The sequence below is a fragment of the Pseudophryne corroboree genome, chromosome 4, assembly GCF_028390025.1.
Source record: "Pseudophryne corroboree isolate aPseCor3 chromosome 4, aPseCor3.hap2, whole genome shotgun sequence".
Classification (NCBI taxonomy): Eukaryota; Metazoa; Chordata; class Amphibia; order Anura; family Myobatrachidae; genus Pseudophryne; species Pseudophryne corroboree.
The window spans coordinates 873,379,093-873,393,830 of NC_086447.1; the positions used below are offsets into that span (position 1 = coordinate 873,379,093).

General features: G+C 46.0%; 1 protein-coding gene across 3 annotated transcripts in view; it reads right to left on the minus strand.

The window, feature by feature from the left end:
• Positions 1 to 1,412: 1,412 nt before the first annotated feature.
• LOC134910596 (spectrin beta chain, non-erythrocytic 5-like) overlaps positions 1,413 to 14,738 on the minus strand; it is a 188,481-nt gene continuing 175,155 nt past the window's right edge. For all 3 annotated transcript variants that reach the window (XM_063918821.1, XM_063918820.1, XM_063918819.1), the window contains 3 exons: positions 13,541 to 13,650; positions 9,182 to 9,304; positions 1,413 to 4,746 (listed from right to left, as the gene is read on the minus strand). In XM_063918821.1, the coding sequence (XP_063774891.1) occupies positions 4,538 to 4,746; positions 9,182 to 9,304; positions 13,541 to 13,650 (442 nt within the window). In that variant the 3' untranslated portion in view covers positions 1,413 to 4,537. The remainder of the gene's footprint in view (positions 4,747 to 9,181; positions 9,305 to 13,540; positions 13,651 to 14,738) is intronic.

The following is a 14,738-nucleotide window of genomic DNA, read 5'->3' on the forward strand; positions in this document are numbered from 1 at the left end:
CTCTCTTAGCAGTTTCTGAGTAGCTTCAGACTTACTCGGCATCTGCGATCAGTTCAGTGCTTGTCGTTCCTGGTTTGAAGTCACAAACACACCCAGCGTTCGCCCAGACACTCCCCCATTTCTCCAGCCACTCCTGCGTTTTTCCCAGAAACGGTAGCGTTTTCCCGCACACACCCATAAAACGGCCAGTTTCCGCCCAGTAACACCCACTTCCTGTCAATCACATTACGACCACCAGAACGATGAAAAAGCCGTGAGTAAAATTCCTAACTACATAGCAAATTTACTTGTCGCAGTGCGGACATTGCGCATGCGCAATAAGCGGAAAATCGCTGCGATGCGAAGAAAAATACAGAGCTAACAACTCGGAATGACCACCAATGTTTCAGGCTGTTTCCTGGGAGGTTCCGGAGCAAATCATAGCGGGAGTTGCAGGTATGGGTGTAATACAGGATCCCGGCGGTCACATGACCGCAATGGCGACCCGACAGTTATAATGCTGACAGGAGTAATTATATTACCCCTCCCCTTTTATCCTATCCTAACCCGCCTGGGGTGGCGGCTAGGGCTAAGGTAGTGGGTGTGACAGCTAGGGCTAAGACTCGGGTGGGGGGTGTTTTGGCTAGGGCTAACCCTCCTCTAGTGTCTAACCCTACGCTCCCCCTTCCCTGGTCCTAACCTAACAGTGACCACAATACTTACTGTCGGGATATCTGAGTTTAGTGTTCTGACGCCGGAGTTCCGAGTGGTGTTGGGATTCCGGAGTCAGTCACATGACCACCGGCATCCCGAGTTACGGGATGCTAACCGCTTCCCAAAGATGCAATCTCATCAGTAAGAGTGAATACTATTATCCCAAATGTCCATAACAAATGATGCGTTATTATGTCTGTGAAGGATCTATCTTCTCAGGGAAGCGGTTATCATACCGCCAGTCGGGATCTCGGTAATCACAATAGACGCCGGAATCCCAGCGACACAGGGTATTCTCCCTCTGTGGGTGTCCCCGACACCCATAGAGGGAGAATATAACCTGTGGCGAGTGCAGCGAGCCACTGTGCTCACAAGGGGCTTTCTAGCGCTCGCCCTACTGCCAACATACTGGTGGTAGGGATGCCGCTGTAGGTCTACTGCCGGTATATCATACAGAATCCTCTTCTCATGTCATTGGAAGTAGCCTGTATTCCTTCCATAAGACACAACGCTGGCTCATTATATCTGTGTGCATTCTAAGTATACAAAACCCTTTATGACATTATGGAGGTCTTCTCTGGATCTCTCTAGAGACGCATTTCTAGAAGTGTTTGTATTTGTTGTAAACCCTCAGGTGAATATTTCACACTAATATTGTAATCCAAAAACCAGCTCTTATCAACCGGGCATGCCAGGAAATACAACAGTCAGAGACAGAATATCTTTATTATATAAACAGTATAAAGGTACACCAAAAAAATACTGAGGCAATTACTGATGTACAGAGGGTCAGTGAAAAAGGTGAGGGCAAATATCATTGGGCAGTGACAGATGTGCAAGGGTGCAGTAACAGAAGGTGGGTGACAGAATCTGTGTCACTGGGGATCACGCCGAGTTGGGCGTACACCCGGTTTAATGTAAACATTAGAGGCACAGCAGAGGAGGGCACGTTCAGAGTTCACACCTTGATCAAGTACAGTAGCAACTGCTAATGGGGCAGACCCCAGAGAGACACTTATTGCATGTCCGTATCCCTTGTGGGTGCATGAGGACTGAAGCCAATGCACACTGATGATTACAGTCTCCAGTACTAGCTCGCTGCTTCTGATTGGCTGCTTAGCTATCCACCTCCGAAGCCGATAGGTTATTTATGTTTGCAACACCCAATGTATTATGGAGGTGTTATAAAAGTTTTTTTTTTTTTTTTTTACTTAGATCAAACATAACTGTGAATGTATTTTATTACTATCAAATGTTTTAAAACGTTCCTTGTGCTTATGAGCTGGTTAAGTGTAGGCGTATCTGGTAACTACATGTGAGTGTGACCTGGCACATGTGCTACTGGCGCAGAGCTGGATGGATGTTGAGATGGCGCCATCTTGGCATATGGGCGTAAATACATTATTTTTACATGCAGCTTTTAGAGCTTATATACAAGGGTGGTTCAGTAAGTAAAGTAACAAGACATCTCATGTGTGTAATGTTCTCTATTTTATTCTAATTTCCCGCCAGGCTACCAGAGCAGGTAGACCGCTGCTTCCCCTCACGGCCATTAGATTACACCTCATATCAGTCATACTGTCCCAACATCAGTCGTAATATGGCGCGGCTGGCGGAAACATAGTCATTGAGGTGCGTAGTGTGATCGGATTGTTGCATCTAAGTGGCACATCAGCAGCTGAAATTCATCGCTAACTTGTTGAGGTGTACAACCTGTGTTGCTGCACGGTAACTCCAGGCCACACTCAGCCACCACACACATGAGTTGTTCTGGCGCTCCCATTAGGAGGTACTTGACCATCCTCCCTACAGCCCTGACCTGGCACCGAGTGAAATCCATCTCTTTGGAGCATTGATGAAGCACCTAGGTGGAAGGCAATGAGCAACTGACGGTAATGTTCAGCAAAACATCATGTCCTGGCTTCAGGCGTTGTCACTGATTTCTTCTATGCCGATATACATGCTTGGTGTGCTGTTGGAACAAATGCTTAGACAAGTATGGGAACTACGTGGAAAAATAATCTCTATCAAGCCCATTCTATTGATTATACAGTGCATCCGGAAAGTATTCATATCGCTTCACTTTTTCCACATTTTGTTATGTTACAGCCTTATTCCAAACTTGAATAAAATATTTTTTTCCCCGCAAAATTCTACACACAATACCCCATAATGACAATGTGAAAAAAGTTTTTTTTTTATATTTTTGCAAAAATAAAAAACTAAGAAATGACATGTACATAAGTATCACAGCCTTTGCCATGAAGCTCAAAATTGAGCTCGGGTGCATCCTGTTTCCACTGATCATACAGTTTAATTGGAGTCCACCTGTGGTAAATTCAGTTGATTGGACATGATTTGGAAAGGTACACACCTGTCTATATAAGGTCCCACACTTGACAGTGCATGTCTGAGCACAAATCAAGCATGAAGTCAAAGGAATTGTCTGTAGACCTCCGAGACAGGATTGTCTCGAGACACAAATCTGGGGAAAGGTACAGAATACTTTCCGGATGCACTGTACGCATATGTACGATTTGTATAAAAAGTAAACATTGCTAGGTCTTGTTACTTTATTTATTGAAACACACTCATATTTTTTAAAACATGCATCCAACTCAGCATGAGCTCCAATATGTGTAACCAGTTTCCTACCACTGACTTGTATGTCCCACCAGGACAGGGAATGTAAGTGTTTGATACAAGATTAGAAAAAATAAAGGAAATCCTTTTTAAAGCAAGCATAAATAATCATAATTAAGTTAAACTTGGAAGAAATAAAGACTAGTTCGGGAGAACACTTCCACCCATCATCCAAGAGAAACCAAGACTTGCTTTCCAGAGGAGCATTTTCACCCAGTCCCAGGGTAACACTTCCATCAAATCACATAGGAATACTTCTATCCATTCCCAGGGACACACTTCAATTCCCATAGGAACTTTTCCATCCAGTCTCAGAAGACCACTTCTATCCAGCCCCAGAAGAACATTTGACCCAGTCCAAGAGGGACACTTCCGTCCAGTACCAGAGAAACACTTCAACACAGTCCAAGAGGAACACTTCTATCTAGACCCAGAGGAACACTTTCGTCCAGTCCCAGAGGACCACTTTCATCCAGTCCCAGAGGAACACTTTTGTTCAGTCCCACAGGAACACTTTTGTACAGCCCCAAAGGAACACTTTCATCCAGTCCAGAAGAACATTTTATTCAGTCCAAGAGGAACACTTCCATCTAGTCCCAGAAGAACACTTCAGCAGTACCAGAGGAACACGTTTGCCAGCTCCAGAGGAACACTTCCATCCAATTCCAGAAGAACACTTCAGCAGTGCCAGAGGAACACTTGTGCCAGTTTCAGAGTAACACCTCCATCAAGTTCCAGAAGAACACTGAGACAAATTCAGAGGTCTTCCACCTGTTTCAGCACAATGTCTCTCTCTGGAGTGATGTCCCAATCCCATTAATATTAATGGATATTCCCAAAGGTCAATATGAGGACCACCACTCTCATATTCACAGTGTGTGTAAATTATGGCTCCCCTGACTTACATTTAAACAATGCAGGCTAGGTGTCCATTGGTGACCGTTTCTCTCCTTATTGGAGGACTAAGTTCAGAGTTGTATCTTCACTGCAGAGTTTATTGAAAGGAATTTCTGCTGCTGGCTTACAAAAAACTCCTCCCATTACTTGTCTCATATCACAGTTAGTGCCATATGGTAACCACAGCTGGATCCCGCAGGTTCTTGCTTCAGTCTTCTCATCTCAATACCAACTTTGCGATAGATCGTAGGTGCTGTGAGTTGCGATGCTAGAGTTTTAGCAGCATTGTGGCATTTTTGGTTCATTATTCTTTTTTACGGAAAAACTTTCTGAATACAGATTTATTCCGTGGCTTCAAGTCGGCGGTGTGGCTTGTGTGACCCTCCCTATGGGAAGTGGCAAATGAATGACAGCGTCCACGGGGGGTCAGAGGTTCATCAATGTATAGGGTCACTGAGTAGCTTGGAGAGATCTCCTGGGGGTTGGTAAATGAGGTGACCTTTTGATACATAACTGCAACATAAAAACATGTCACTGTCATGTTAGTAGGAGACATAAGTGAAGCAATATAGTGTACAATATGACTCTCACAATATATAGATTGATGTTCACCCTGTTGCTTCACTCCCATAGGCAAACGCAGGGGGGGGGTTCCGGTTGTCCGTTAACCCCTTTCCTCTTGGCAAGTGGCTCAAATTATGAAAACAATAGCAATGGTATATAATACGATAACTAGAGCTACCACCACATAATTAAATTTAAGGGACAGAGCAGAGCTGCTGCACATGCCCAGTGGTAGCATCTTCTTCTACCAAGTTTGCTGTGTGAATCCTCAATCAGTACACTGGACAAGAGAGTAGCTACCAGGAAGATAAGACAGGAGCCGTACCATGAGGTGGGAGAATGTGTGCTTAAAAAGTGTAGGACTGGTTCTATTATGTTTGTGTATTTATTTATTATGGTATGTTTAATCTTTTTCCTGACCACTTATTTATATTATTTAAATGTGTGATACAGCCTATACTATAGACCAGCTATAGTGTTAAATATTAATACTGTATTCCATACAGTATACATTAATGTCCAGGGTCTTTACTAGGTTCTTCTACTGCTCCCCCAGACTCACACAATTGCTCCAACGTTCCACTGAGTGGGAGCTTGTGTACTGCATTTGGAAACCCCCCTCTAGAAATCCTGCGTTTGCCACTGACTCCCACCATGTAACTACTCTACAATGCCTCTGATTTAAGGGATAATTCAGGTCGGATCGCAAATCGCGATCCGGCCAGAATTTTTGCGGGGGTGCCGCAGGCTCATGCGCAGCGGGCCCTACTACGCATGTGTCCGCATTTTCTGCGCCTCAATCAGGCAGAGGCGGTTGCGGGGCGGCAATCTTCCGTTTTCAGGGAGGAAACGGAGCGTTGCGGGGGTGGGGAAACCCGAATGGTGGGCTGTGCAGCGCGACAGGTAAGACGGCGCTGGGACTCAGGGAGGAAACGGAGCGTTGCGGGGGTGGGGAAACCCGAACGGTGGGCTGTGCAGCGCGACTGGTAAGACGACGCTGGGACTCCTGCGGCCGCAGCTAAGCTGCGCCGGCAGGAGTCAACCTTAGTTTCTGCTGACAAGCAGAAATTGCGAGGCGAACGCAATTTTTGCTTGTAGCAGGGGGGGAGGCGCCGGTCAGCATGCTGGGTAGCCTTGCCCAGCACTGGGCGGCCTCCAGCATGCGTGCAAAAGGATAGCAAATTCTGCTGATTAGCAGCATCCGCTATCCTTACTGAATTGGCCCCTTAACCCACAGGGTTTGATAAAAAAAAAAAAACAATAAAAAAGAAAATTGTATGGAAAGGGGCAAGAAGGGGAGCAGCTAGATTTATTATATTACTATACTAACTACATGGGTTAAAGGGAACACCCTTATGGGAAACTACTTTTAGATGCAGCCCTTTCAGATAATACTGTAGCCAGTGGTTTTTGGGAATATGACACCAGTCAGCAGTGAGAGAAAAATCCCACCTAAAGACAAACTGTTTCACCTTTGTTGGGGTTCATCAGTGCAGCACAGGCCTCTTTATTCCGCATGAGAAGCGCTACAACGATAACCGCACTGACGCAAGGAAGCAGCTCATGGGGACAGTCAGGCCCATCAGTAGATGTAAGAAATAAAAAGGTTCTGCCAGGTTTTATAGGATTTCTGGCCCTCTGATTAACTGTGAACATTATCTAAAATCTGCAATCTCCACCTCTTAGGGTTCATTAGAATATAGATATACAAGAAGCAGAATACACATCATCGCTGAGGCTATCCTATATTGTTGATGGCACTCCTCATATCACAAGGAGCAACAGATGCAATTTTCATGATTGACCTTCAGGGTCACGGTATGGATTCCAACATGATTTCACCACCAGCTGGTTCTTTCCTGCATCTCTCCCATATTATGTCTCTTAGTACTCAAGGGCAACATGGGTCCCATTGCATCTCGTGAAACTGAAACTGGATGGGCCATGTTGTTCATTCTGCATTTTTCTGGTCGATGTACTTTCATCATTATTTTCATATGTGACACTGGCCCGAAATATCACTCCTGAAAGTTACTCTTGTAACTCATACTGTAGCTCAGTGATGTCACTGGTTCCTAGTGAATGGATAGGCTGCACTATCAGTGATGTCACTGGTTCCAATTGAATGGATAGGTTCCACTCTCAGTGACGTCACTGGTTCCTAGTGAATGGATAGGCTGCACTCTCAGTGATGTCGCTTGTCCCTAGTGAATGGATAGGCTGCATTCTCAGTGATGTCACTGGTTACTAGTGAATGGATAGGCTGCATTCTCAGTGATGTCATGGATCCCTAGTGAATGTGTAGGCTGCATACTCAGTGATGTTATTGATTCCTACTGAATGGATAGGCTGCAGTTTCAGTGATGTGACTGGGTCCTAGTGAATCGATAGGCTGCACTCTCAGTGATGTCACAGGTTCCTAGTGAATGGAAAGGTTGCATACTCAGTGATGTCACTGGTTACTAGTCAGTGGATAAGCTGCATTCTCAGTAATGTCACTGGTTGCTAGTGAATAGATAGGCTGCATTCTCAGTGATGTCACTGGTCCCTGGTGAATGTGTATGCTGCATTGTCAGTGATGTCACTAGTTCCTAGTGAATGGATAAGCTGCATTCTCAGTGATGTCACTGGTTCCTAGTAAATGGATAGGCTGCACTGTCAGTGATGGCACTGGTCCCTAGTGAATGGATAGGCTGCATTCTCAGTGATGTCATGGATCCCTAGTGAATGTGTAGGCTGCATACTCAGTGATGTTATTGATTCCTACTGAATGGATAGGCTGCAGTTTCAGTGATGTGACTGGGTCCTAGTGAATCGATAGGCTGCACTCTCAGTGATGTCACAGGTTCCTAGTGAATGGAAAGGTTGCATACTCAGTGATGTCACTGGTTACTAGTCAGTGGATAAGCTGCATTCTCAGTAATGTCACTGGTTGCTAGTGAATAGATAGGCTGCATTCTCAGTGATGTCACTGGTCCCTGGTGAATGTGTATGCTGCATTGTCAGTGATGTCACTAGTTCCTAGTGAATGGATAAGCTGCATTCTCAGTGATGTCACTGGTTCCTAGTGAATGGATAGGCTGCACTGTCAGTGATGGCACTGGTCCCTAGTGAATGGATAGGTCCCTAGTGAATGGATAGGCTGCATTCTCAGTGCTGTCACTGGTTCCTAGTGAATGGATAGGCTGCATTCTCAGTGATGTTATTGGTTCCTAGTGAATGGATAGGTCCCTAGTGAATGGATAGGCTGCATTCTCAGTGCTGTCACTGGTTCCTAGTGAATGGATAGCCTGCATTCTAAGCGATGTTATTGGTTCCTAGTGAATAGATATGCTGCACTTTCAGTGATGTCACTGGTTCCTAGTGAATGGATAGGCTGCATTCTCAGTGATGTCACTGGTCCTTTGTGAATGTGTAGGCTGCATTCTCAGTGATGTTATTGGTTCCTAGTGAATGTATAAGCTGCATTTTCAGTGCTGTCACTGGTCCCTAGTGAATGGATAGGCTGCATTTCCAGTGAAGTCCCTGGTCCCTAGTGAATGGCTAGGCTGCATTCTCAGCGATGTTATTGGTTCCCAGTGAATGTATAGGCTGCATTCTCAGTGATGCTACTGGTTCCTAGTGAATATATAGGCTCTATTCTCAGTGATGTCACTGGTTCCTAGTGAATGGATAGGCTACACTTTCAGTGATGTCACTGGTTCCTAGTGAATGGATAGGTTGCACTCTCAGTGATGTAACTGGTCCCTAATGAATCGATAAGCTGCATTCTCAGTGATGTTACTGGTCCCTAGTGAATGTGTAGGCTGCATTCTCAGTAATGTTATTGGTTCCTAGTGAATGTATAAGCTGCATTTTCAGTGCTGTCACTGGTCCCTAGTGAATGGATAGGCTGTATTCTCAGTGATGTCACTGGTCCCTAGTGAATGTGTAGGCTGCATTCTCAGTGCTGTCACTGGTCCCTAGTGAATAGATAGGCTGCACTTTTAGTGATGTCACTGGTTACTAATGAATGGATAGGCTGCATTCTCAGTGATGTCACTGGTCCCTAGTGAATGGATAGGCTGCATTTCCAGTGATGTCCCTGGCCCCTAGTGAATGGATAGTCTGCATTCTCAGTGATGTCACTGGTCCCTAGTGAATAGATAGGCTGAATTCTCAGTGATGTCACTGGTCCCTAGTGAATGGATAGGCTGCACTCTCATGCATATTGATTTAACCTTTAAGGTATCTGTCTCCTGCATATATAATTAATGGCTACACTCTAAGCACCCATGTGGCCCCATAGCCATTTACAGAATATTATCTTAAAAATACAGATTTTGATAAATTACACCAAGTAACATCTTTCTCAAACATCTTAAATGACTTGCTGGAGTCTCACCTGAGCTGAATGACTGGGACCGCCTCCTGTATGTTGTTAAGTTACTGTCATGCTCTGGACCAATGTTCTCAGGCACATAGAATCTGCTTGGCAGCTGAGGACCAGTTCTAGATCTGCAGTCGTCTGTGCAAAGGAGAGTGGGGGGAAGGGGGGAGTGGAGACAAGTGAAATTTCCACAGCTCATCCGTGGCACAATGCTCAATGTCATGTGTGCATCTCCACTAATAGGAGACTTTCTTATATAGACTGTGCACCTGCGCTACAGCTCCATCTTTCCTAAGGCCTGTATATTCTGTAGTTGCCTTATCCTGATGAGCTTGGTATTTCCTACCTCTGTAAATATTTGGGGTCAATGCAATTCAGAGCAAACTGAATAGCACCGGGAAGGAGCTCCTGGAGCTATTCAATTCAGCACGATGTTTTCCCAACTAGTGAATTTCTTCTAGCACTTCTCTGGGAAATCTGACAAAACTAGGTCCGCACTAGGCCACAATAATTTGTGACGTAGTGCTGCGCAAACAGCATCGCGGTGAGGCACTTTAGTCAGAGAATGCTCGCTCTCAGGATTAAACACCCTGTCTAGTCTGCAAGTATGGGCAGTCTCTGACTTAGCATCACGCTGAATTGAATAGATCTGGGAGCTCGTTCCCGGTGCTATTCAATCGTCTCTGAAATGAATCGAACCCTTTGATTCCAATAAAATGATTTGTGATGCTGCCTCAAAACAGTGCATGTGCCATAGAGGAGACAAGACAACATTTCTCTGCAAGCTCCTGGAGTACAGCAGGAAGGAGAGGACAGTGTGCGGGGGAGAGAGGACTAAGAGCCACCAGCAGAAAAAGTGCTGGGACCAGTGTATGTTCCAGCTTGAGGGGCTGGCAGTCGAGGCTGCCATTTGATAGTTGGCGACAGCTGCAGCACCAATTGAAGGGGAGAACCAACCAGGAGGCGGAAACAGCACAGGTAAGTAAGGCTGGTGATACATACGCATTATGTTGATGGACTTAGACCTTGTCATTAGGGTGAAGATCTCAGGGATAGAGGAGATCAGCTCCTGGAACAGTGTTGTGTTCCTTGTGCGCACTGGAATGAGAGCCTGATTCAGAGACAGTTGCAAATGCCGTTTGCAGCTACAATCCCGTATGCAGCCGTCGCGTAACAGACGCAAACATCGTCGCTTGCAGGATCTGTACTGAGAACTGCCACTTATGTACGTTGATGCAACCATTGGACAAACATCATTCAATCATCAACCTTCTGGTCGTGCAAAATGGCCGTTGAAAGTAAGACACCACAAGCCATTTAAACTGCATATGGGAATGCAGTTGCAAGCACTGACACCCCCCCAAAATGGTCGCAACACTCCTGCATTTGAGTGGCCAACCCCCGTTATCGCCCACAAATGCTACCTCCTTTGCGAATTAACCCTCACTGCGACCGCAGTCATAAGACCATAGTGACACATGTGCAGTGGCAACAAACCACGCCACTGCGTATGAGATGGTCATACTACGGTAACGTCACTGGGGATATAAAGGGGGTTATGTCTGTTTTGTTGCTAGATTGATTGACACCGGCAGAAATGAGCTCCCTCCAGTTGTTAGGGCCTGATTCAGAGATGGGCGCTGCTGCTGCGTCTGCTCTTGCGTCTGTTGCTGGGGTCATGGCTGCGAGTATATGCAAATGCTGGTATCAGCCCTTCCCCGGTGTGGTTGCCTGCGTCTGACTGTGCTAGGACTGAGACGCCCACTTTTAGTGTCAGTGCGCTGTAAATCCGACGCTGTTTCTTTCGGCGCCACCATCGGTGAACCATTACTCGCACCATCGACACTTGTACGAGCTCTATGGCAGGTACAGTTTCTCCTTCTGACTCTGGTCTCCTATGGCTGCATCTGTGCATCTGGGAACCCAGTGTACATCCAGAGGGATAAAAGGTCCAGAGATCTCCATCCAACTCACATTAAGGACCTTGGGGGTAATTCAGACCTGATCGCTGCGATCAGGTCTGAACTGCGCATGCGTATGCACCACAATGCGCAGGCGCGTCGGATGACTGCAACGGACATCGGATGGTGCAAAAAAAATCGGTCGCACTGGCGATCGCAAGGTGATTGGCAGGAAGAAAGCGTTTGTGGGTGGCAACTGACCGTTTTCAAGGAGTGTCTGAAAAAACGCAGGCGTGTCCATGCGTTTGCAGGGAGGGTTCCTGACGTCAGTTACGGTGCCGGTGATCGCAGTGGCTGAGTAAGTCCTGGCTGTGCAGAGACTGCACAAAATCAGTTTGTGCAGCTCTGCTACACATGCGTTCGCACACTTACACAGTAATACACTCTCCCTGTAGGCGGTGACTATCTGATCGCAGTGCTGCAAAAATCGCTTCCTAGCGATCAGGTCTGAATTACCCCCCTTATTCAGCAAGGATTGCAAATTCTGCTACAATCCCTTCACTCGCATGCTGGGGGCCGCCCATCATAGGGCAAGACCGCCCGTAATACAGCGCACTGCCTATCCACTGCGATCACGTTGAAATTGCAATTGTGGCACTGAAATTGTGGATACATCCTGCCGGTACAGCCTGGCTACAGCGGCAGGAGACCTGACGCAATTTTTTAGTTCGGAGCGGCTGCGTGTGACGACACACATCCACCCTGAAAATGCCGGTAACACCACGCCCCCTTTTACCCTGCGTCGCCCCCACAATAGACCGCCACCCACCGTCAATCAGGCAGAGGCATTCGCAGTTAATGCTAACTGTTAACATTAACTGCGCGTGCAGGGTGGGACCTGACCATGCACAGTTGGGGCCATCGGAAAAACTGCGGTTCGATTTGCGATCCAATCTAAATTAGGCCCAAAGTAGTTGTTGTTTAATGTGTTGATTGCCTTTGTATTACAGTATATAGAGTGACTGGTGTCCGGGGAATACTGCACCTAACTTAAGTTAAATTGTGCCTGAGGTACCTCATTAGTAGGTATCAGTTTAGCAGTCTGTAATACCCCTTTTCCACTAGCTCAACAAACATGGGTAAATGCACGGCGGCGCGCATTTACCCGTGTTTTTTGCAAGTGGAAAAGGGTAAACCCGGATCAAGTGACCCGTGAATCCTACCCGGCTATCTACCTGGGTAGGACACGGGAATGATCCGGGTAGGGTTGTAGTGTAAACGGGAGCCGTGTCGATGCGACACGGCTCCCGTTTACACTGTATGGATGGGCGGCGCTGGGAGATCATGTGATCTCCCTGCGCCGCCCCTGCCGTGTCAATAGAAGCGTCACCAACCCGGCATTTGCCGGGTTGTGACTGCCGATGGGAAAGGGACCGAGCACGGGTCGCAGCAGGGGGCAGCTCCCGTGTCAGGCTCCCGGCTGCGACCCGTGCTCGTAGGTGGAAAAGGGGTATTAGTGAAGCAAGTTAGTTCATTATTAGGGGTCTATTCATGAAGCAGTGAAAAGCGTGGAGAAGTGAGCCAGTGGAGAAGATGCCCATGGCAACCAATCAGCACTGAAGTAACATTTATAATTTGCATACTATACAATTGTACGGAGTGCTGATTTGTTGCCATGGGAACTTCTCCACAGGCTCACTTCTCCACGCTTTTCACTGCTTCATGAATAGACCCCATAGTCTGTTCGCATTGTAATTGCACTGCCAGCGAAAGTATTGATCAGCCTATATCCTTACTTACGTTATGCACTGCAAGATGAAACCGAAGATCCAAAAATGTAGTATTCTTGGTGATTGATGAATTTAGGTCCCCATACGATTGTATGGGGACAGCGGGACAGATTGGGACTGAAAGGTAAGCAGGAGATATCGGTGATATTTCCTGCATTACCTTTATCATGCCTGGCCCTGATCATTTAATGTTCATTTTCACCTACTTTTGTAGAAATGAATGGGTAATGATTAGGCCCCCTGAAACTTTCAATACACTGCTCACACAGAGAGCCCGAGTTAAGGGGTTTCGTGTTTAATACTAAGATGTCCCTCATTTGCTGTACATTACAGAACACAGGCACCTGGGAGAATTGATGAATCATTATGTTTTACTGTTTTAGGGGGGGTAATTCAATTGTTTGAAAAGTCGGTTGGGTGTCTGTTTTTTCCTGTCTGTTAGATAGGAAAAAACAGACACCCAACTGACTTTTCAAACAATTGTTTGGAATGTGAAATTCACCATAATGGCCTCTCTGACACCAATTTATCAGGCTAAGTATAATCTTACCTGTCAGGTTGTTGGTGGGATTTTGGTTTGTTACCATGCAGAATGAATATTCTGCAGTCCCACCCAGTGTGTTACAGCACATGAGTACATTAGTAAATATGCTAAAGATACTACAACCAAAGAGGCTTCTCACCTGCTTGTACATTCTGTGGCTCCTTCTGACGTGGCTGGTCCACCATATCTCTGCCCTGCACAGGTATAGGGCGGCACAGGTTTGTCTTCCAGGGACTTAAAGGATCATCTCTGAGAATGGGGAAGTAGTACGTGTGATCCATTACCCATAATGCTTATAACTGATCACCCACTTTCCCACATTAACTAAACTCATTCACCAATTATACAATAATGACTAGAACTGATCACAATAACCCTATAATGGCTACAACTGATCACTAGACAGAGATTTTGAAATTACTATTTTTTTCCTTACATGGGAAATGTAATGTACTGTAGGCTGTTCGGTTACAAATCTGGTATTTATAGGTACAATAAAGGTGGAATATTGGCCCTCATTCCGAGTTGTTCGCTCGCTAGCTGCTTTTAGCAGCATTGCACACGCTAAGCCGCCGCCCTCTGGGAGTGTATCTTAGCTTAGCAGAATTGCGAACGAAAGATTAGCAGAATTCTTAGCAGTTTCTGAGTAGCTCGAGACTTACTCAGCCATTGCGATCAGTTCAGTCAGTTTCGTTCCTGGTTTGACGTCACAAACACACCCAGCGTTCGCCCAGACACTCCCCCGTTTCTTCAGACACTCCCGCGTTTTTCCCAGAAACGCCAGCGTTTTTTCGCACACGCCCAGAAAACGTCAAGTTTCCGCCCAGAAACACCCACTTCCTGTCAATCACAGTACGATCACCAGAACGATGAAAAAACCTTGTCATGCCGTGAGTAAAATACCTAACTTTTGTGTAAAATAACTAAGCGCATGCGCTCTGCGAACCTTGCGCATGCGCAGTAAGCGACTAATCGCAATATAGCAAAAATCGGCAACGAGCGAACAACTCGGAATGACCCCCATTATCTTCACACATGACCTAAAATGGACTTTTAACTCAACAGTCTACACTTTCCACTTTAGGAAGAAAATAGGTATTTAAAGCAAAGTCCATAATGACTGCAAGTGCTCACCAACTACTCGATAATCACTGCACATGATCACCAACTACTCCATAATCACTGCACATGATCACCAACTACTCCATAATCACTGCACATGATCACCAACTACTCCATAGTCACTGCACATGATCACCAACTACTCCATAATCACTGCACATGATCACCAACTACTCCATAGTCACTGCACATGATCACTCACTACTCCATAATCA